The 21,832-nt window shown below is 48.6% G+C and overlaps 1 protein-coding gene across 4 annotated transcripts in view; it reads right to left on the bottom strand.

Moving 5' to 3' along the window:
• Positions 1-21,832, bottom strand: part of unc5a (unc-5 netrin receptor A) — a 174,342-nt gene that overhangs the window by 32,191 nt on the left and 120,319 nt on the right. For 2 of the 4 annotated variants that reach the window (XM_086139317.1, XM_086139318.1), the window contains exons 3-7: positions 21,277-21,420; positions 19,341-19,444; positions 18,062-18,242; positions 12,884-13,051; positions 6,062-6,226 (exon numbers count right to left, since the gene is read on the bottom strand). In XM_086139317.1, coding sequence (XP_085995443.1) covers positions 6,062-6,226; positions 12,884-13,051; positions 18,062-18,242; positions 19,341-19,444; positions 21,277-21,420 — 762 coding nt within the window. The remainder of the gene's footprint in view (positions 1-6,061; positions 6,227-12,883; positions 13,052-18,061; positions 18,243-19,340; positions 19,445-21,276; positions 21,421-21,832) is intronic. The other 2 variants (XM_086139319.1, XM_086139320.1) reach the window with 1 other exon arrangement.

Below are 21,832 nucleotides of genomic sequence, written 5' to 3'. Positions count from 1 at the left end.
GCGAATGCAAAGAGAGGGACTCACCGATGCCATGTCCGATGGCTTTTCAGCAGGTAGCAGCGACAACATGCCGAGAACGAATGAATTCATTCATTCATTGTCTGTCCCGCAACCCCCCGACCAATCACAGAGCCCCTTATAGAGGTGTCCGACCGTTCACTCTCTCATTCCTATGGGTGGGTCTCTGATGATGCATGTTTTTGGACGTCCGCAAGCGGACTCATCGCAGAAAGGCCCCCGGTGGGGATCCAACCAGGGACCTTCATCCCGAACCGCTACCCACGCCTAGAATTCTGCGTCAAAATCAGCCAGATTAGCGTTGGATTGAACATATTTGGATGAAAAGCGCCCAGACTGTGATTTTCCCATTGCCTGATCCTACTGGCTGGAACCGAGAAGGAGCGGCGGCTCGGCCGCGGAGGCACCACTTTGACAAGTTTTAATTGGTGTTACTAAATCTGCGAGCGGAGATTGGCACGATTAGCTGTCGTTTTTAATGTGATTTCCGAAGCGCGTTGTGATGCCGCGTCCAAGAGCGCGTGCCATATGGATAATACGGCCGGCTTTTGCTTCCGCCTCTCGATTCATCTCCCCCCCCCGTGCCTCGAAAATCAATTTCTGTGGAAGAGCAGGCCCGACACACACGCGTCTTTACGAGAAACGGCCCAATCTATTCCGTGGATGATTATGTTTGCGCAATCGGATACCTTAAGCAGATGCGTTTTATGCGGGCGTGTTTTCCGCCGGCCCCTTGTAGATCGCCGATTCACTTGACATGTGATCAATCGCGAACGAGCGGCGCGTCGACGCCGTCGCCCCGCCCCGAAGATGCGTGTGCGGAAACAATTCCGAGTGTGTTACTCACTCCATCTTCGCCTCGGGAGAGTGATTTAACCGGACCCGAAACCCTGCCCCTTTTTACACCGAGCCGCAAAAACAAAAGGCTGCGGCCGGCCCTTCCGTCCGAACTCCAAAAATCCAATTGTCTTCTGGAGTCAAAGGGCAGACGTAGCTGTGATACTCGGTCTTCTGCGGCCGCCGTCTCCCGGGAGACGCGCGGTCCGGACGTGGCGGACGGGGCTCTGCTTATTGGACAAACACGGTTTTAGGTGTGCCGTTCGCCCTTTCTATTCCCGGGGCAAACCAAAGGCACCCAGCTAACCTTGGTTTGCAAAGATCCGGTATCTTTGCACTCCGCGTGCCCTCGCACACACACACACACACACCGTTCCCGAACCGACACAATACCCCCGAGTCAATCAGCCGAGTCTCTCCCTTTCTTCCCCCCTCTCGATTCCATCTATAATCTCCGATGGCTTATCGGAGCATCGGCGGGAGCGAAATTTTATCTGACCCGCCAGGCGTCGCCGGGGAAACGATCCCGCCGCCTCGCCGCCGTTCCTCACGGACCGATAAGTGAATTGACGCGGCTAATCGGGCTTTATAATTGGACGGGCTTTACTTTACCGATGCACGTTCACCTCCCTTTTCTTTTTTTTTTTTTTTTTTATTCCGACACTAACGGATCCGACCCCTCCTCGCCTCCCTCGCCCGTCACTCCATCATTCATTCCCTGCTCGATGCGATTGCTGGCATAAAACTTTTTGATTCAGCCCGCGTGTGACCTCTCGTATGATTGATGCCCATCTGCTTTCTCCTCTGTTTTTTTTTTTTTTTTTCCACCGGTCAGAACCCGGGCCCACCTCTGCTCTTTTTAGTTTCGGCTTCTCAGACTTGCTCCGGGGCGTGGGGGGGGGGGGGCGGTTAGGGATCGCCGTCTGCCCGGAGACGGGCTTATAATTCGTCTTCTCCGAGGCAATATCCCCGGCTCGGGTTGAGGTTCGGACTCTGGTGGCATCGGCGGTCGGCGCAATGTCCACACCTGTTAGCCCTCCCTGTGTCTCCCCTCGCCTCGACTGCTTCCTGCATTGATAAATAAAAGCTCTGCAGCCTCTTGCGCCTTTCCTCCAGCTATTTATCACGGCTCCTCTGAACATATTTCATCCCATGGCCAATCCGAGTCACTCGGCCGAAGATGAATAACACCGGAGTTCTTAAGGTCAGGGATATATGGCTACTAAAACTCTCAAAGTGAACGTGACCATTACTATCTCCACAATACAGTCATCCCATCCCTCAGCCGGTCCCGGTGAAATATAAGGCGAAATAAATGTTTAACCATCTCTCATCCGCTTTCTGACCCCGCGCCGAAGCGGGAAGCTTCCGCCGCGCCGCCTCTTCCCCTTTCCCGCCGTCTTCGCGCGTTCGCAAATTCCCCTTGATTGCACGCGTTCCACAAATGAGGTCAAATCATTGTTTTTATGCTGCCCTGCTGTCCCGCGTTTGAAAATACCAAGACTGTCTCCTCCGCTTCATCCTCCCCGCGCCCTCGACCACCTGGCTGCCATTTCGGCCGTGGCAAACCGCCAACGCGTTTATCTCTTCCCCGCACGGATTTTCCTTTACCGGGGCTTTTCGTCTCGGGCCGCGCTTTATGAAATAGATCCCGCCGGGCTCAGATCCGCCGTGTTTGGTGGGATGCGGAAACAAAGCTAACTGCGGCAGATTGATTCTCACACACACGCACACACACACACACACACGCACACGCGCGCACGGGCGGGCACGTGCGACACTAGACAAAGACAATACCTCGTTTAACGTGTGCCATTTCTGGCTTAATGAGGAAGATAAGGGGTGTTTGTGAGGTCCTGAGACGGCGAACATCCTTTGTCGAGGCATAAATACAGCTCATTCTGCGGTCTTATTGTTGGATTACACTGAAAGAGAAGGGGGGCCTTTTGTTTTTGGACGGACATTTTCCGTTTTAGCTAATAGCCGGCAGACACAGTTGAAGTACGGCAGCTGCTGACAAGCAAAAACCATCTTGCTATTTTCCTTATTATAATACTTCACAGGGCAATTGTCTATGGAAATACATCTGCTGGGAACAGATTGGGAAAAGGCATTCTTCAGAGGCTCGGCTTTGCACTGTCTCTGCAAATACCGAGAGCCTGTCTGTTTGTGTGTGTGTAAGTGTGTGTGTGTGTGTTCATGAAGAACACTGACTGGCATCTTTGTGTAAATATCTTGCCTCTCTTTGGGGAGAGCCAGCTGACCTTTGATGATGGGCTGACTGATCTTCCTGCTTCGCCGCAACGGCCAGCTATCGGCTTTCGGCCGACGAACCCGCGCCCGTGCAAAACCCCGGACGCGCTGCGAGCGCCCGCCAATCCGCGGCCGCACGGTTGTTCCGCGACCCGCTCTGCCCCCGCGCGTCACTCACGCCCATGTCGATGGCTGCAAAATTCATTCTTCGGGGTTATTAATTAACTCTCCCGTGCCGGCTGGATCCTATTATAAGTCAGTGTTTACCGAGGAAATTGTTCAGACACACGCTATTTATGACAATCCTTGCAGGAGTCGCCACCACGAGAGCCATCATTTCTGGATGGGCGACTGCAGCTCCCTGCCTTCTTTGATATCTGCAGGGAGTGACTGAGCTCTCCCATCATTTCCATCTGGTCAGCGCCGGGCCCCGCGGTGCTGCTTTCCACTCAGGAGCTCCGCGCCGTCTAATCTCGACAATACCTTCATGCTCTGTTAATGGCTCACACGGGGGGGGGGGGGGGCGGCGGTACAGCGCTTTCTTTCTAATTTTACAGAAAAATACAGTGGTACCTCGCAACAACTTGCAGGTTTTCCGAGATAGAGCCGCGGCTCGGTGGATTTATTTTCGCTTCGAGCTGAGATCTGAGTCGTGAGAGCCCTGGACGAGCGTTTGACCGTAGAGTGGTGTTTATAAAAAGTCACGCCAAAATTTAAAAAAAAAAAACACGCGTGACATGTGCCTGCGGTGAAATACCGTGACTGAGAGCATCATCTGCGAGGAGGAATTTGCATTTACGGGGATTCAGTGCGGCCGACGGCGGCAACGTCAAGACGGTTTGGTCATTTCAAAAAGAAGAGTGGCGTTCACTCTGTCACTCTGTGAAGTTTAGCCATAAAGTGCAGCAAAGTGTGCAAGTTACCTTTCAGCATTAAGTGAGGAGCCACTAAGTCGAGTTAAGCGATACAAAACTCCCCCAACCTCCGATCTTTATGGTACAGACACACTACAGTTTATTCCTTTACGGTTTGCTTTTATTATGCAATATCATTATCTCTATCATTTATAAGGGACATTTTTCTTCTTAAAAACATGTTTCAATTCAATTTTAATTCGACATACGAACAAATTGAGCTCGGTCGCCGAGCCAATTAATCTCCTGCGTCAAGGTATGGCAGTAGCAAACGACGTCAAAACAGTGTGTTTTCACAGCATGCGGGTGTGTTACCGGGCAGATTGCGGTTTAATCAGAAGAGGAAAAATTCTCAGCTCTATTAATAAGCCGGCGAGCATTTCAGCAACAGATGAAAAGGCTCTGTTTTTTTTTTGTTTGTTTTTGCGTTTTTATTATTTTTTTGTTGCTAATTATATCTGAGCGCCTTAAAGGTCGAACGCACGGGGACAGGCCAGGAGCGGTCTGCAGACACACTTATTATTATTATTATTATTGTTATATTTCACACGATCACAACGCACGGAAGGCAATCTTCTTTGCGTCTGCGACACCTAGGAACTTCCGTGCCGTACGATGACGCATTTCATTTAGCGTGCGATCCGACTCGCTTCGTGTTCAAAAGGTAAAGTGCTCTCAGGTTGAGGGGGTGGTATTAAAAAAATTAAATAATATCACAAAAAAAAAAAAAAACCCAAACATAATTGCGCAGCATGCAAACGACAGATGCCGCGGCGGCTCCGGGCTCGGAGGGCGAAAGAGACCTTTCTGTGGAAATGAATGCGCCTTTTCATCCTTCAAAAATTGGATGGTGGCGGCGTGATGCGCTCCTGTGATGAGTGTCTCGCCGACGGTGAGCTTTTGTACAGTGGAAATAATGGGGAGGGGTGCTCTATTCTGCCGGTGTGTTTTGGCCTTAAGCTGTTAGCGTCGCCATGGCTACCATAACCGCCGCGCCGTCTGATTCCTGTCGGGTGATTAGACAGCTCTCTGCTGCCAGACGCGTTCACCGAGCAGATGACTGACATTCCCGTCGAGCCGCCCCTCCTTTCCGACGTCGTAACTTTGCCGAGGTTTCTTGAAGAAAAGGAGGCCATCGATATTATTCTACACAAACCGCCGTTCAGATTTTCATTAAAAGTGACTTTAGGAAAGGAGCAGAGGGCAAATAAGAACTGATTAATTTCAGGGGCGGGGATGAGGATTTTATTACGCTTTAGTTAACATCTGTATTAATTTTTTTATCAACGTATTAAAAATTATGACATCGCGTTTATGGAAAAAAATAAAATTAAATCGAATATTTCTGGGAATGGGCGGGACAGTGGTGCACGTTCACCCTGTGGGATCTCCGCTTGAAGGAGGTTCATTGGAGACCCTAAATTACCCAGATGAGTGAATGGAAGGGGGTGTTTCACCTCTAGATGACGTGAATGAAAGAGTGAATGTTTTTCTCCATATGGTGTGTAAATAAGCGGGTGAATGGTTACATGTTTATATATGATTGTGATCGACCTTGGGATTGACCAATCCAGACCTTGAGATTGACCAACCCAGGGTGAACCCTCGCCAACACGTGGTAAAGATAACGAATGTACGAATACACGATTTCTGGAAAAATATCTAAATATTTGACTGAATTCACTCATGGAGCCACATATTGCATTGGCTTGGATCTGTATTCCTCAGGAGTCCTTCCCTTTTATTTTGTAATATATTTAGCATTTTAGTCTTTTCATATAAATTTCACATTATTTATTTCATTTATTTATATATATATTAATGTATTTATTTACATTATATAGCTCACATATTTAAAGCAAAACAAGCATATTTTCCACGTATTGTACACCGATCTTTTTTTTTTTTTTTTTTTTCAACAGACAAAAAAAAAAAAAAATCAAATGCACAGTTTTTTCGACCCACTTCTTGCAATCAAATATACCAATAAAGTAACATTTAATTTTAAAGGTTTTCAAATAAAGAGCGTGATAACTCACTTTGCGGGCACTGCTCGCTGGTGCAGTTGAGAGACTGGAGGTCGGTGCCCTGGCACTGTTTGCCCCCGGTGCCGGGCGAGGGCTGGGTGCACTCCCGGGTCCGCCACATCGAGCAGTCGGCGCCGCACGCCGACCACTTACTCCATTCACTCCAGCCTCCATCTACTGCAAATGCACATTTGATAAGGTGAGACACTCACACACTTGCGCAACACAACAAAAAAAAAACAGACCCAGCCAGTTCTAAGACTAACTTGATTGAAACTATTGAATCATTTCTATAAAACAAAGTCCAGAGACACGACATGGATTGAGCTGAAATCCAAGCGTAGTGAAGTTCAGATACTAAACTCCCTTGCAGCAGCATATTTGCATGTGATGCGTGAGCAAATGATCGGAACTTCCGATGGTGTGCGGCACAAATACGCGCTCACAGATGTAAACAAGGTGGGGGGAGCGTTATAAAAGACATGCAAATCCACATGCGTGCTCTCAAAAGCCGGGCAGATGCAAATGGAGAAAAAAACAAAACAAAACAAAGCATGTTAAAAGTGCTGAGGAAAGCTGTATTTTTTTTTTTTCCATTTTTGATTCCTTCTTCGCTTTGTTTTATTACCAGAATGTAAATTAAATGCAGCTCCAGGAAACCCCGCTGATGAGGGCTGTGAGAGGGCGCACACGACTAATTTAAGCTGTTAGATAAAATCGGATTCTGGCGACCGGTATATTTATTCTGCGGTTTATGTTGTAAAAATGTTGTAAAAATATGTGGACACACAAAGAGCCCCGGTTTGTTCTACCTTTGACGTTACCTCAGTGGTGGGCGGTCAGGGCCTGCTAGGCCTTCTCTGCTGGCCTAAAAAAAATCTGTATCACAGAATGAATTTAATTAAAATTGAATCTTTATTATATTTTGAATCTCAAATCTGATTAGATAATTCCAAATGGCCTGTCCGCTTCTTTTGATCGCTTTTTCCCTGACTTTGCTGCTTCCAGACATGTATTTTCACTGGACGTAGAGCATTTAACCAATCAAATTTCAGCTGTTTTTTGTCGCCAGGCAGGGTCAAAGTCAAAGAAATCTCCATGGAGGCCAGCAGAAAAATAAATGTTGATGGGGCAATCGGGGCAATTGGGTGGACGCAATGGGCATATGCCATTGTTCTTCAATGAATATTAAAACTATTAGCATGTAACTGTTAGCACCACTGTCAATATTAGCTATTATCGGTCATCATCAAATATTTATCCATGCAATGAGAGACAGAAGTTTTTGGAAAATTCTTTAAATATCAGCCCTATTGCACAAAGGTTGAATAACAGCTGACCCTGTTAACCATTATTAATCATTATTCCTATAATATCGAAGCTATTATTGTATCGTGCCGGCTATTAGCATGCAACTGTTAGCACTACTGTTATTATTAGCACGAGATATTTTGTCTCTATTGACTATTGTTCTCTCTCTCTCTCCGACCGGTCGAGGCAGAAGGCCACCCATATTTAGCTGGGATCCGAAAGCAGCTGTGTGGTGGAAATGTTTGGTTTTTGTGGGTCCATCTTGCGGCGGTCCAGATCTGCTCTACGAGGAAAGCGTCACCAGACGACCGGGTTGTCGCGTAAACAACATCTGACTCCATCAGGCGGCACAAATGAAAATGGCACGGCGATCGGCATGAAAAAAAAAATACTAATAAGAAGATAATTTTGTTGGGCGGAACAAACCGAGAACGGGAGGGCGTTTGCAAAGGTGGGAGTGCTGCGGCGAGGCGGCCTGAGGGACGGCGTTGCTCCGAGTCATTTTCAGAGTGACACAGCGCCTGGGGAAGGTTACCATCAGGCTAATGGGAAAAGAGCAGTAATGAGCTCTCGTGGGGGGAAAAGAAAAAAAAAATCACTGTCTTGCTCTTTTCCTCTCCCAAATGTAAGTGTGGAAGGCGACCAGAAGGGAATTACCTCGGCCAACCACACACACACACACACACACACACACACACACACACACACAGACCATAACCCTTCTCCTGGCTGACCTGAGGGCGAGGAAACCTTAACGCTAATTAATCCTACTAATAAAGTAGTGTGCACGGAGCACGGCCCCCCGGAGGACCGGGTCTCACCCGCCGCACGTCGTGAGCTTTCGGTTGTTCAAACAAAAAGCGCAAGAGCGCCGCCGGGCCTCGCGGCGGAGGAGGAGCTCTCGTTGTTTAGCCGGTCAAGGAAGGAAAAAAGAAAAAAAACAACAGCCGGGACCATGTTGCTTGTTGCAGGACTGTCCACGTCTCCATAAATGATCGCTGGTGAACGCACTTGTGTGTGTGTGTGTGTGTGTGTGAGCTGGGATGCTGACGCAGCACGTTTTCCGCAGTCGGATCCATCTGGCAGAGAGAGCAGAACTGATCATATAATTGCCCTTGTTTGGCATTGAGTGGACTCATCCGTGGGCCAGTGGGCTGATTATCCGGGCCGGGAATGACTGATTGAAATGTGAGTTCCATCCTAATGAATGCATTATGTCGCCCCTCGGTTTATCCTCGCCCCCCTTTGGAAAAAAGAAACAAAAAGACTGGATAAACATCTGCCCCGATGAGATGATGACATCCTGCTTCTTTTTTCACAGCTTCACAGAAAGACTAATGGCCGCGCAAGACCCGGGGGAGGGCGCCGCTAAGGAGAGCGCAGGTGAGACACCGGCGCTGTGACCCCAGGAAGAAGCGAGGGAAATGACGAAGACGCCGCGAATGTAGCCGGGCGTCGGCTTCTGCACGGAACAAAAGAGCGCCGGGACGGCCCGCGCAATTTTTCCTTGTCGTTGTCATTGACGGCGCAGGGACTCCTTATCAAAACATTGTAAAAAAGAATAATATAAGTCTGGGCGACTGATTTTCAATCACAAAACACCGCGGGTTTGAGGTCAGGCGGGTCGGACAGGAGGGACGGTAATACAATGGCCCAGTGGCAAGTCCCCCGTTTGGACGTGTTGTCAAGGAGAAGAGCAAAAGGAACCCGACTATTCTTTAGCGGTCAGCGGGGGGGACTTTTTGAAGCTTCACAATTCGGAGCGACGACATCCGTGTCCTCATGGCGAACCGCCGGGAGATAGACACCCACAACCGAGCGCAGCGGGTCGGCCACGCCGCTTCCTGTCCGCGCACGTGCGCCCCTCCCGACCCCGTCGCAGAGCGGCTGATGCAACGGGAGGTTAATCGAACTTCACTCTGCTCCGCGCCGCTAAATCGCTTTATTAATATGAAAGCCGGAATTTTTCGGACGCGGCCAGAAGCGAACGGAGCCATGTTAGTTCAAGCGCGCACGCAAACGGGCGACGGAAACGCGCACGTGCGACCGATGTTGTCCTCGTCCTTATCGACGGTCGCCTCGACTTATTCTCCACGATGACCTTATTTCCGAGCCCGAGGCAACCGGCTTGATATTTGAATAATTCACACGGGTCGGGAACGATTTGGCGTCGGTCGGGTTCGTTAGCGGCCGGGGCAGGTGTCCCAATCGCCCTTCCGGAACTGGCGACGAGCCGCAATAGGCCGGCTGTGGCGGCGGCGGCGGCTTCCACCGCGAGAAAAACGACCGATTCCGAGCAACAAGTCAATAAGAAACGGAGGGGCGGCTTGAGAAGTGTACATTTCAGTGGAATATGATGAGGTGAAGATAAAGGAAGAGGAGCAGACTAACGGAGAGAAGAGAGACAGAGATAAGCTCTTGCATATTTGGCTGCTCGGAGCCTCCAGTGCTGATCTGTTGTGCTTTGTGCCCAAGGCTTTACCCTCCTCCTCCTCCTCCTCCTCCTCCTGTGCCTCTCCCAGTATGGAGCCCATCTGATTTGCCACGCCGGCCTCCGCCAACTCTCATTAAGCACTTTGGAGCCTCAAACCAAAACACAGAAAAGCCTCTCTAGCTTAACGCTTTCTGGTAATTCACTTTTTTTTTTTCGCGTGGAGTTCTGTTGCCGCGCCGGCTGCTGGCGACGGCGTGGGCTCTCGGGTTCGGGCCCGCATCAAACGCGTGACTGAAAGAAAAACAGCTATTTTCACAGGAAATACACATATTAGTTTCTATATGTTACCGGTTTGGAACGGATGAACATCCTTCGTTGTTTAAGAACAGGCTTAAAACCATTTTTTTTTCTTCTTTTTTTTGAGAAACGCAAAGCTAAAAGATAATGAATGCATGATTTCGGGAAAAAAATCTAAATATTTGATCTAATTCACTCAAGGATCCGTATGTTGCCTTGACTTGGATCTGTACTCCTCACTTGTCCTTCCTTTTTATTTTCCTTTAAATTTAGCATTTTAATTTTTAACATATTCAATGTTACATGTTTTCCATCTGTAACCTACAACAATCTTTTTCTTCATTTTTTTTTTTTTTACACAAAAAAAAAATAAAGAAAAAGATTGCACATTCTTCAAATCAGTAAAGTAACATTTCATTTGAAAGCCTATGTCTGCCATAGGCTCACATTTCCTTCACCGTTTCTTATATGAATATTTAAGCTACTATTTTAGCTACTGCCATGTAAACCGGTATTATCAGCGTGAGATCATTTGCGCCCCCTCTCTCCGTCACCCTGGTCGAGGCAGAAGGCCGCCCCGCATCGAGCCGGGATCCGTCCGAGGTTTCTACCTCTTCTAAAAGACGGCGTTTCCTCGCCGCCGTCCCCTGAGGGGAGGAATGCTCGCTTTCTGCAGATCATTTTAAGCAGAGCGGTTGAGAAAGCGGAAAGCGCCATCAGACGCTTTTGTTGTGATTTGGTGTCGTATGAATAAAATCGGACTCGACAACAATCACTCATGCAGTTGACAGAACCTCTTTATACCTGAGGGAAGGGTGCGGCGAATCTGAGCGGCGACTGATGTGCCTTTAGACCAAACGGAAAGAAGCTCAAAGCATAGCCAAGCAGAAAAAAAACAAAACAAACAAAAAAAAAAAACTTTTAACGTAACCCGTATCAGAGGCCCCGGCTCCATACGTTAAATATGCAGCAACGCTTATAATTAAATATCTCAACGGTTGATTATCGGGACAACACAAGCATTGAAGTTATGATGAATAAATACATGCAGCTAGAGTACAAAAGCGGCGTAAAGAAAAAAAAAGGACACTGCTTGCGAACAAAGAAACGCATCTCGAGTAAAATGATGTGTATCTGCAACATTAGGGCTCCCCGCGTTTCGCGTTCGCCTGCGGGCTCATTCTTTGAAAGTGCATCTCGTGGATTAGCCCCGAAGACTGATAATTAAAGCTCTTATCGAACACGCACGGCGTTTTTTTTTTTTTGGCAAGGCCGGCTGCACGTCAGCCGCCTCTGCCGTGTGTTTCCAAAGATCCGGGTCGGGGGTTTGTATGGATTTTGTCGCCGTCGGGTCGTGGGTTGTCGGGTGAAAAATGACGGAGCCGAGACGTTTTTTTTTTTTTTTAACCTTTGGGGAATTCAGAGCAGTGTTTGTGATTACACAACTGAACCCCCCCCCCTCCATCCGCACACACCCTGTGCCACTCGCGATTGGAAACAACAGCCCGTCAACCCCCCCCCGGCTCTGGCACGGTGGACTTTTGGCCTTGGGGTGCCGAGGGGTTTGGATGCCAACAGCTGCGGCTGATTTTGCATCAAACGTTCAGCCCGAGACAGGTAGCCGGGGCCGAAAGGAGGCCGAGACCTACGGGGCAGACATTCCCTCCCGCCGCCGCGATATTTGTCAGAGCATCCTCAGGGTTGCTATTACACGCTGTCTGCTTGAGGGACAAGGGGATGATTGAGGAAGGGTGGGTTCGGACCAACGACGGCAGCTAATCTCTTAAAGCTCGGAGGTCGGCTTCGTGCTCCGCGACCGGGGAACGTCCAGCATCCCGGGGCGGCCCCTCGTATTCCATTACCCCGGAGCTAATCACACCAAATCCGTCTATCTGCATTATTTTGCGGTTTTCTCGTCTTCCCCCCCGTGTTACTCACACTCCCGCTCCACATCCATCGACGTCTCTACAGAGGAGTTGTTGTAAAGCAACACCCCGATTCCTGATAACCTCTGCGTTTCAGGGGCGGCGAAAGGCCGACGCCAGAGGTGTCGGCTTTCCCCTCCCTGCTATTTACCGTGGGAGATTTCTCCTGCAGTCAGCTCGGCCGCAGCGCCTCTTCTGAGTCCGCCGGCCGCTTCGCCGGCAGCAAAACAACCATCAATCGCTTGTACGCTCGTGTACGTCTCTCACACTTTTCTATTGTCTCCCTGGCTTTCTCTGTTTTTCCCTGTGAGAGCCAGAGCCGCAAATGAAGCTCTCGGGCTTCCAGAGATCGATCCGCGTTGCTCGGCATCCCGGGGACGGCGCCTCTGGATGCTCTGACGCAGGAGGCCCGGCCGGGGCGAATGAAACGTGGCTCGAGGCGTTAAAAATGTAGCGCTCAAGCCGTCATTATTCAGCTTTTTTTCATCGCCCGTATTTACCGCGCGGCTCGAACGGCAAACAATAACAAATGCGCGAGCCGGTCTAACACTGGCTGGAACCGCGTCGGTGATATAAAAGCGGAAGATGAAGAGATCTTTGAAAAAGGTCGGCCGGTAATGAATCACTTTGGCGACGCAGCCGAAGCGTGCAGACTAACAGGCTCTGACGCCGCGGCGCACGAATGCCCTAATTGCAGTAAACAGCAGAAGCGGTGACGGCTAAGTAAAGACCAGTAGCTGCAAAAAAAGGGGAGGGGGCGGGGAAGCCAAAAGAAAGAGGAAGTGATGACCTTTTGATGCAAAAAAATGCAAAAAGGAAACCACGGGAAGCCGAGCACCGCAGGACAAGAGGTTGCCTGGGAGTTACCTGGACAGGTGGCCACGCAGGCACTTTTCTGGACGTTCTGCCCCTCGCAGGACGTGCCTCCGTTTAGCGGCGTGGGGTTGGTGCAGCTCCGACTCCTCTTCTGCCAGCCTCGGCCACAATCGGCACTGCAAGACGACCAGGTGGTCCACGTGGACCAGCCGCCGTTGACTGCCGCGCCGTCGCCGGGGAATGGAGGGGTGAGGGAGGGAGAGGGTTCGAGGGATGGATGAATGGATGAGGGGACAGAGCAGCCAGGATTACCCGACATGCGCTAAGGACAAGAAATATGTTGCACTGGAATAATAGCGAAACCGCCGCTACGCTCGGGTTGGGCGCAGCGGAGAGAGCTAATGGAAGAGTGAGAGCGAGAGGGAGCCACTTCTCGTGAAGCGATGAAAACCGAGCGGTTTCAGCGGGAGCCGCCGCGAGTCTTTGCGGTCTTCGACCTCGCTCTCGAGAACGACGCCGCGTGGCGCGAAGTGCTGGCGGCGCGTCGAGAGTAAAACAAAATGCGCAAATAAACACCTCCCAGTTCCTCCAAAATGCCAACACGCTACGGGAAATACAACAGCGGCGAATATCGGGAATCCGGACCGTAAGCGTCTCGCGCATCAGACGAAACACGTCCCGTTCATCAGCCGCCGATTACAAAAGACAACGCGAGCGTTTACTCCTCTTTTGTATTTGAGAAAATGAAAATTCAGGGCTGCTGGAACTCCGATCGGAGCATTGTCTGATCGTGTCAGGTGTTCACTGCTGATCATGATTTAATTGCAATCAGCTCCTTCCTGCGCCTCCCGAGTTGGATTCAACCTAAACGATTCAGCCGTTTCTGATTTATTGACTCGAACGGCGACTGTCCTTTTTTTTTTTTTTTTCCTCTTCCCTCCGTACATACTCCCTCCCTAATTTCCCCCCACCTAACTCTCTCCCGTGTTGTCGCGGCTGAATCATTTCCTTGCCCTCTCTGTGCGATTGATTGCCCGCCACGGCGAGGCAAATTGCCAGGCAGCACAGCCCCTGATTACCTCTTAGCACAGAGTGCAGTCACACCAGCCGGGGCCTTGATAAAACGCATTTCTGGCCCCCCGTTGAACCCCTTTCAAAAGCAGCGGTTATTATGACTTGCTCACGTGATGGACGGACACGGGGGAAGGGATGCGGGGACGGAGGGTGGGGGGGGGTGGCGGTGGATTCGGCTTCCGTTAGCCGTGCACGCCGAGGGAGCGGCGAAAACTCGCCTTAATTAATAAGGTGGCGGCGGCGCTTCCTGCACGTCACGCTCTCCGCCCGCACAGCACGATGGGAAAAAATGTTTTTTTTTGAAAAGCCCGCGGTTCATTTCGGCCCATTTCGCGGGAGTGAAATCGATCGATCGGAAGCAAAATGGAACGGGCGAAGCGACCCCTTCACGTACCGAGAACCTTCGCGGCAGCGAATAAATGAATCAAAATTTAAAAGGGCCGGACGCTTCAGAGACGAACGTACGCGTCCTCGAAACATTTCCATTACGGCTTCCTCTTTTCAAGCATTTTAGACTCTCCTCATATGCTGAGGAGGCAAGGACTATGACGTGAACCTATTTGGATGGTAACAAAGAGGCGGAGAGGTGTGTCTGAAGCTCCTCGTCTCGACTCAAAAGTAAAAGAAAAAATTCATTTAGAGTCTGTGAAACCTGTCGGCGTGTTATTATTCATTATGAATGAGTTGTTTGATAGCCTAAAGTAACTAAACGCTCCCTCCAGAGGCTTTTACAATATCATCAAATTAACTTCTTAAGAAACTTTTAAGCCATTTTACATTTGTAATTATTTGCAGTGTATTCATTTAGTGTCATTTAGCTTACTTTATCCTTGAAATATGAAAAAAATGTCACGGTCCGAAAATCAACATTTGAAATTTTTCATCTTTGTGGTTATTTTGTGTATTTTTTTTTTTTTTTAATTATCATCACGGGCCTTAAGAGAACAAGTGGTGAAGCCAGAAAGAAGATACTTTCTATCGAAATGAATACAAAATAATAGAGAAGTATGAGCACGGTGGCAATTATTTTGCAAATCATTTGTTAGGAATTTATTTGTTTTCTGTTATTTTAAATGGGGAAATTTCATTTAAGATACGAAAAAAACCCGCCTCTGGAACAAATTAAATTCACATCTTAAGGGATCACTGTATATATATTTATTCAGTATGGATTTAACCATTTTGAATGCAGCGCTGTCTAACCGTAGGCTTTTTAGTTTCAAGGGTCCTACCGTATAAATTCCATAGCTATTAAAAACATTAATAATGAATAATCAATGCATTTATAGAGCACCTGACAAAGTGCTGTACGGGTGAGGAGGGTCAGGATTCGGCGATCGGCGCATTTATTCTGAAGTGAGGCTCTGGAATGGGCTGGAAGCTTCCAGGGAACCTGCTGCGGGTTCAAAAACACGCAGGAAACCCAACGCAGACACGCGGAGAACCTCACGCTGAAAGGACGTCCAACCAGGGACCTCCTTGCTGTGAGTCGGAAGCGAGAACACAGAGTGCGGTATTCGTACACAACATAACATCGGGCTGGATTCAACTGTAAATTCTTTTTGAACAAAGAGTGAATCAGTTCGTACGCCGTCATGAACGTTCCATTCTCATTCATTTATGTGTTTATTTATTTCCGAGTCAGAACTCATCCGACACCCTGAGAGCTATTCGGACGTCGTGAATCGGTTCCGAAGCCGCCGTGGCGCCACAGCAGACGCGTAGATACAGTATGTATTTAGAAAGTGCCAAAGTAACGATTGGGTATAATAAAGCAAATTTGACAAATGCGTTCCGTGACCCTCCGCGCAGGTGACTTGTGTTTTTGAATACTTTCTGCATGCTGCAAATTCTCCATTCTAGATCCGTGAATTGAAGAATCAAGGTTAAGATGATGCACCCTCTGTCACTGCACCAAAATGCACCCCCTGACATTGATTTACTGTTTACTCTTGTTTCAGTTCCCCGGGTGAAGCCGTCCGACGGCGGCCCGTTGACAGCTGACTGCCAGATGTGTCCGAAGAGCTACCAGGAACGCTCTTAAACCCATCGAAGTACACATACGCGACCATATCTCGAGTACGAGTTCCTGATTTTACACTGTCAGGTCAAATTCAGTGTGTTGTTTAGAGCCTGACTGACGTTTCTATTTCGTCCGGTGATGTTTGTAGATCAGTGTTTTTAAGTAAAATGTCAGATCTGTTTTGTTCTATCTGTAATAGCCTCCAAGCCTTGGACTGATGCGCACAGATCTGCAGTTGACTGGGATTCGTGATGTGTGTTTCCGGAGGTCTGATTCCCAAAGTTTCACTCACGTTAACAAAGTGACACCCCTCTGATGCTAAATTTTAATTGTTTTGAAATCTAATAAAATCTGACAATGTCCTTGAATCAAAATATCTCATCTTTGACATCTAAATGTTGCTCGAATATCAGCGAAGGCTTAAAAAAAGACGACGAATAAAACTAGATGTCAAATTATTTATTTTGGACAATAAATAATATCTTTTTCGTAATTTGTTGATCTTATTAAATGTTGCTGAAAAGAATTACGGTAAATTAGGGCTGGGAGTTTAGCGCGTTAATTTCCACTGATTAATTTCCCCAACCCAAAAAGAACGTATAAAGATCAACACATTTTAATTGCACTTTAATTTGTTTCTGGGTGAGCGAGTTCCAGCGGGACAGATGACACCGACGCACGGCGCGACGGACGATGAGACGCCACGGCTTGAAAGGAAAATTAAATATAAGAAGCTTCCAGAAGGAATCCTTAACAAACACGCTGTTCTTTGCGTTTTACACGGGAAAGGAGTTGGTGTAACATGAGCACCTTCATTAGCATCTCAACGCTAAACATGTCAGAGCACGCGGGTTGGTAATATTAGCTTTGAGCCAGCACACAAGTCGGTAATGTTAGCTTTGCACGACCGCGCAGGTTGGTGATGTTAGCATTGTATGAGCTTAAAGGATAGCAATGCTAGCATTTTATGAGCATGCGTGTTTGTAATGTTAGCTTTGAAGCAGGTAATGTTTATTTTGTACAAGCCTTCAGGTCACTAATGTTAGCTTTGTACGAGCACGCAGGTCAGTAATGCTAGCTCGGTATAAGCTCGCAGTCAATAATTTTAACTTTCGTACGGAGGTGCAGGTCAGTAATGTTAGCTTGGTACGAGCACTCGGGTCAGTAATGCTAGCTCGGTATAAGCTTGTAGGTTGGTAATTTTAGCGTTTTACAGAGGCGCGGATCAGTAATGTCAGCTTTGTAGGAACGCCCAGGTTAGTTATGTTATCTTTGTACAAGCGTGCAGATTGCTAATTTTAGCTTTCTATGAACAAGCAACACAGTAATGCTAGCTTTTATGAGCTAGCGGGCCAGTCGTGCTAGCCTTTTCAATGAGGACACGGGTCGGTGATGATAGCTTTGTACGAGCATGCGGGTTCGGTAATGTTTGCTTTGTATGAGCGCGCAGGTCAGTAACGTTAGCTTTGCTGCTGAAGATAACAGCGACGCTAATACGAGCAAGCGGAGCATCGCCAGTCGACACTCAAAAGACAAAATGTCCACATTCGAAAAATGGGCCGATCCACTGGCGAGATGGATTTCTGCGGACCGGAAAGCACTCTTCTCCATGGCAGAGGATCAGGGGTTACAAGAGACGCAGCAGATTAATTCAAATGGCGAGATTTACGAACTGCCTTCCAGAAAGACAATGTCAAAACAAATCCATCAGCTGAATGAGGATGAAGGGAAAAAACAGGTAATGTGGACGAGACACACTCTTCTACTGGTCTTTGTGGTGGACTGATGGGGCAATAAATGGGGATTTTTAAGATTAATAATGAATATTTCATGAAATAATTCATCTAATGAGTCTAATTTTTAAATCGAGCCCCGACCTCAGTAGGAATGATAACTAACAACAGCTCAAAATGGGAATTCCTTTGCTCCCGGCTTTCCCTGTTAGCTCAAATGTCGTTTCCATCGGGAGTGTCCGTAATGAAGAGTGCTGCAGGAATCTGCCGTGCAAGACAACATGCTGGCGCTCATTTGGAAAGTGGACACGCTGGAGACGCATGCAGGCAGAGCTCCAGAATGAATGTTCGCAGGACTCGGACGGCGGGTTCTCCCGCCGGACGTCGGGCTCCACCTACCGTAGACGAGCACGGTGGCCGAAGTGCTCTTTCGGCGGGCGACGATGTTCTTGGCCACGCAGGTGTAGTTCCCCGTGTCGGCCAGCCGGGCTTTCTTGATGAGCAGATTATGGTCTGTGGTGACGAAGTAATTGGGGTCGCTCCTCGGGTCGATCACGTCGTCGTTTCTCTGCCACTCCACCTGGAAGGGTATTTCGGCGGTCAGGAACGCGTCGACCTACCGACACGATCGGCCGACTGGCTTTAGGAAAAGAGAATCTGGGATGTTTTTGATGCACTCCAACAGACAGTTGGTGTCATTTGCTGCGGCGACACCCAACCTCAGATTTAATTAACTTATACACCCTACTGATTTTAATATTTCCTCTCCTTTTGTGCGTCGGAGGCAGCTTGTAAACTGTAGCTGTTGGAAATCTCGGCGGCCGTCATCCAGCCCGACACACGAACCCGACACACTCCCTGCTCTTCGCATGACAGCGAAAAACGATTTTATTTGATTTCCTTTTTTTTTTTTTGCGTCGTTCCCTCAGCCTGAGACTGGCTGATTTTTCTTTTTTATCATTTTATTCTCTCTCTAACGTGACCCGAGGCCCCGCGGAGAAGAGAGCGCCATTGATGGTGTTAATGCCCTATGCAGCTTTCTTCTTTTTTTTTTTTTTCTTCTTCCTGTACGCCCTTTATTCTTTCCCGCTACTCGATTCCCCTCCGTTTTCTGCAGCTCGTACCCCACAATGACGGGCGGCGATTGACTAGCCGGCACGTATGCGGTCTCTAAACCGCCTGAGCGGTTCACCCCACTTTCCCTCGTTGTTATTAGATCGGCCCGTCCCGGACCGGAGGGACCGGAAGAGCTCGGCCCGGCCTCGGTTCCTCGCTATCGGGATTCTTAGAGGGAGCGGGAAACCGACAAGAGTCGGCGCGAGATAAAATACACGGGAAAGGGGGTCGGGGGGCGAAAAGAGCGGAGGAGTGAGGCAAATAGTCCCATTAATTATAGGCAGGCCTTTCGGGATGCCAAACGGGGAGTGACGCCTCAGAGCCCATTCGGAGTGACGCAAGCAGACGATGTGATGTATGGCGTCTCAGAAATGTAAGAGGGACGATAAATCAATAAGAGATGATAATTAGAAGTGTACTTTATCCGTGGGGCCGTCTGTTCCTCTGGGAGAGACGGTGCGGAGATGAATACCGCCTCCTTGCTCTTTGCTCCGCCGGCGAGGAAAGGGTAAATGGATGCGAGGTGAGAGCCTATAAATATCTTTTTGTCCCCGTATCTCACCTCGGCTTGTGGCACTCCCTCCGGGGGGTGGCAGCGCAGTAGCACTTCCTCGTCCAAGGCCACCTCTTTGCCCTGAGGCTCCTCCTCAAAGTTCTTTCTGAGGTCTGGAAGAAACAAGCAGTTGTCGGGTACATTTTTTTTTTTTTTCCGAAACATTCGCCCGCGACCCCGCTCGGCCCGTCGCACTCCGCTTGGCCCCCGAGCCACACGGGGACCGCTGGCACCGACCATGATGCCTATTACGGGCTGCCTCGCCGCTTCAGAGATGCTTGTCCGCTGCAAAAGGGGAGGAAGGGGGAACTCGCATGGAGTGAAAGAAATTGCTTGTGCACGTGGGCGTGCGTGTACGCTCACACACAAACATTCACAGACACCAGCCTCTAGAGCAACCGTGCACAAAAAAAAAAAAAAAACAAAGCCCCGAGGCGCCCGGAAAAGAGCTCCTGCAAGCCTGGCTGTCTGCACGGGGCGTCACATTTCATCTCGTCCGACACTCTCGCCGCCCCGACTTATTATTTCTATATATTTGTACGGCTGCCAGGCCGCGAACGACAAAGGTAAGTCGGATCTCACTCGTGGGGCGGAAGCGGCGGAACAAATGAAGGGCTATTTGTGTCCGACGGGCAGGACTAGCCGCAGATAGCTAGCAGGCGGCTACAAATTAGATGCCCGGCGCGAGCGAGGAGATGCGTCGGTGTGTCGCGAGGGGCCGAGGGAGAGGCTTTGAGCCACCGGTGAGTCGGATACGAACTGATGGCGGAGCCGTCCTGGGAGAAATGCTAAGGCGGGCATGGTGTTTCGCGACATTGGATTTAATTAAAGGCGATACGGCGGGGCCGGAGGACGCTTCGGACGGAGGAAGGGCTGAAAGGGGTGCGCGGTCGGCGCTACCGCAGATGCGAGCGCGTGCACGTAGATGCAAATGGTTCATTAATGAGGAATCCGTGTCCTCAAAGTCGGCTAGTGAAAGTGTTTCCCGAACGTCTGGCGGCCGGGAACCCCGTCGCATTCCACATTGGTCCGGAATTGTGCTTATTTTAGGGGGGGAGAATTAATAGGCGGAGGGTTTTAAAACACTCAAATGTGAAATGGGTTCCTCTGATGGAGTTCGGGAGGCGGCGGCGAGGGACGTGTCTGCGCCCTCCCCTCCCCCCCCAGACAGATTTACGATCGCTAGAGCAGTAAATTTCAGATCTGTTTTTACTCGAGTTATTTTCATGGAGATCGTCGCTGACATGTTGTGTCTGTTGAAAAATGCACTCATGAATACTCTGCCTTAGAGTGCAGCAGCGCTCTCCCTGCTGGGGCTGGATGTCTCCATTTGGAGCTCAATCCGAGGACTAAAAATTCTAAATTGCGATTCTTAAAAGCATTCATGTCTTTTTTAATCAAATCATTAACAAGGGGAAAAAAAAAAAAATATACCGTTGAGATTAAGAACCTGTTCTTCACGGGAGTCCCTGCCAGGACGAGCAGCGACGAATACGAACATGCGCTCACAGTGTGACACGGTTGCAGCAAAACAGGAAAATAAAATGAAAACGGTTAATTTTACATGCGGGTCAAGAGGTACGAGGTGTGGGATCGGCCTCCTGAACTCTCAGGTTAGATTTAAAATGATCCTTTGGGTTTCCTGAGCAGGAAGTCTGAAGACACTGAGCATTCATACACAAAATAAAATGAAATAAATGACATAATTAAGAGCCAAAGAATATAAAATACAAATAAATTGAAATCAATAAAAGAATGAAAAAAATCAAATACGGTAAAACACAATATTTTGAAGACCAATAAATAAATGAAAAAAATGAAGAGAGAAAATAGTCGTAAAATGAAATAAAAAAAATAAGTAAAATAAAATAGAATAAAATAAAATAAAAACATGAATTCATTGATTTTCTTGCTTGTATATAAAGTGATGCAGAAGTGAACTCACAAGCAATCCTGATATAGGCTTTTTGGCTTTTTTGGGTCCCGGTGGTGCTCCAGGCCACGCACTGGCACCAGTACTCATCCAGGCCGAAGATCTTCTCCACCTGCTGTCGGTTGATGTCAATAGTCACCTGCATTACAGGGAGTGCTGCAAGGAAAACGCGCACACACACACACACACACACACACACACACATGCAGAACTATCAAAGTGGTGGAGTGGAGAGCTGAATGAGCACAAAACGATCCCCGACATCAGCCGCTTTGACAGCAGCGAAGAATGAAATGACTCCTTCATATTCTTTATTTTTCTGCAGAGACAAAAAAAAAAATAAACAAATGAGGGTGAACTGAATATTTATTGCATTTGTACCTTGCACAAAAACCAGCAGAGCAATTTAAAAAAAAAAAGAAAAAAAAAAAAAAAAAAGCAGGACAGAATAAACAAGCGGGGAAACTATAATCATATACAAACAGAGACCTTGTTAACGGAGGGAAATGAGAAGCGAGCCTACAGCGATCCGAGCTACGGCGTGGAAAGCGCCTGGAACCGCGACGGT

Source organism: Fistularia commersonii, chromosome 31, assembly GCF_037954325.1.
Source record: "Fistularia commersonii isolate RoL2024-O1a breed Wild chromosome 31, RoL_Fcom_v1.0, whole genome shotgun sequence".
NCBI lineage: Eukaryota > Metazoa > Chordata > Actinopteri > Syngnathiformes > Fistulariidae > Fistularia > Fistularia commersonii.
This window is presented reverse-complemented; position numbering and strand designations above follow the sequence as displayed.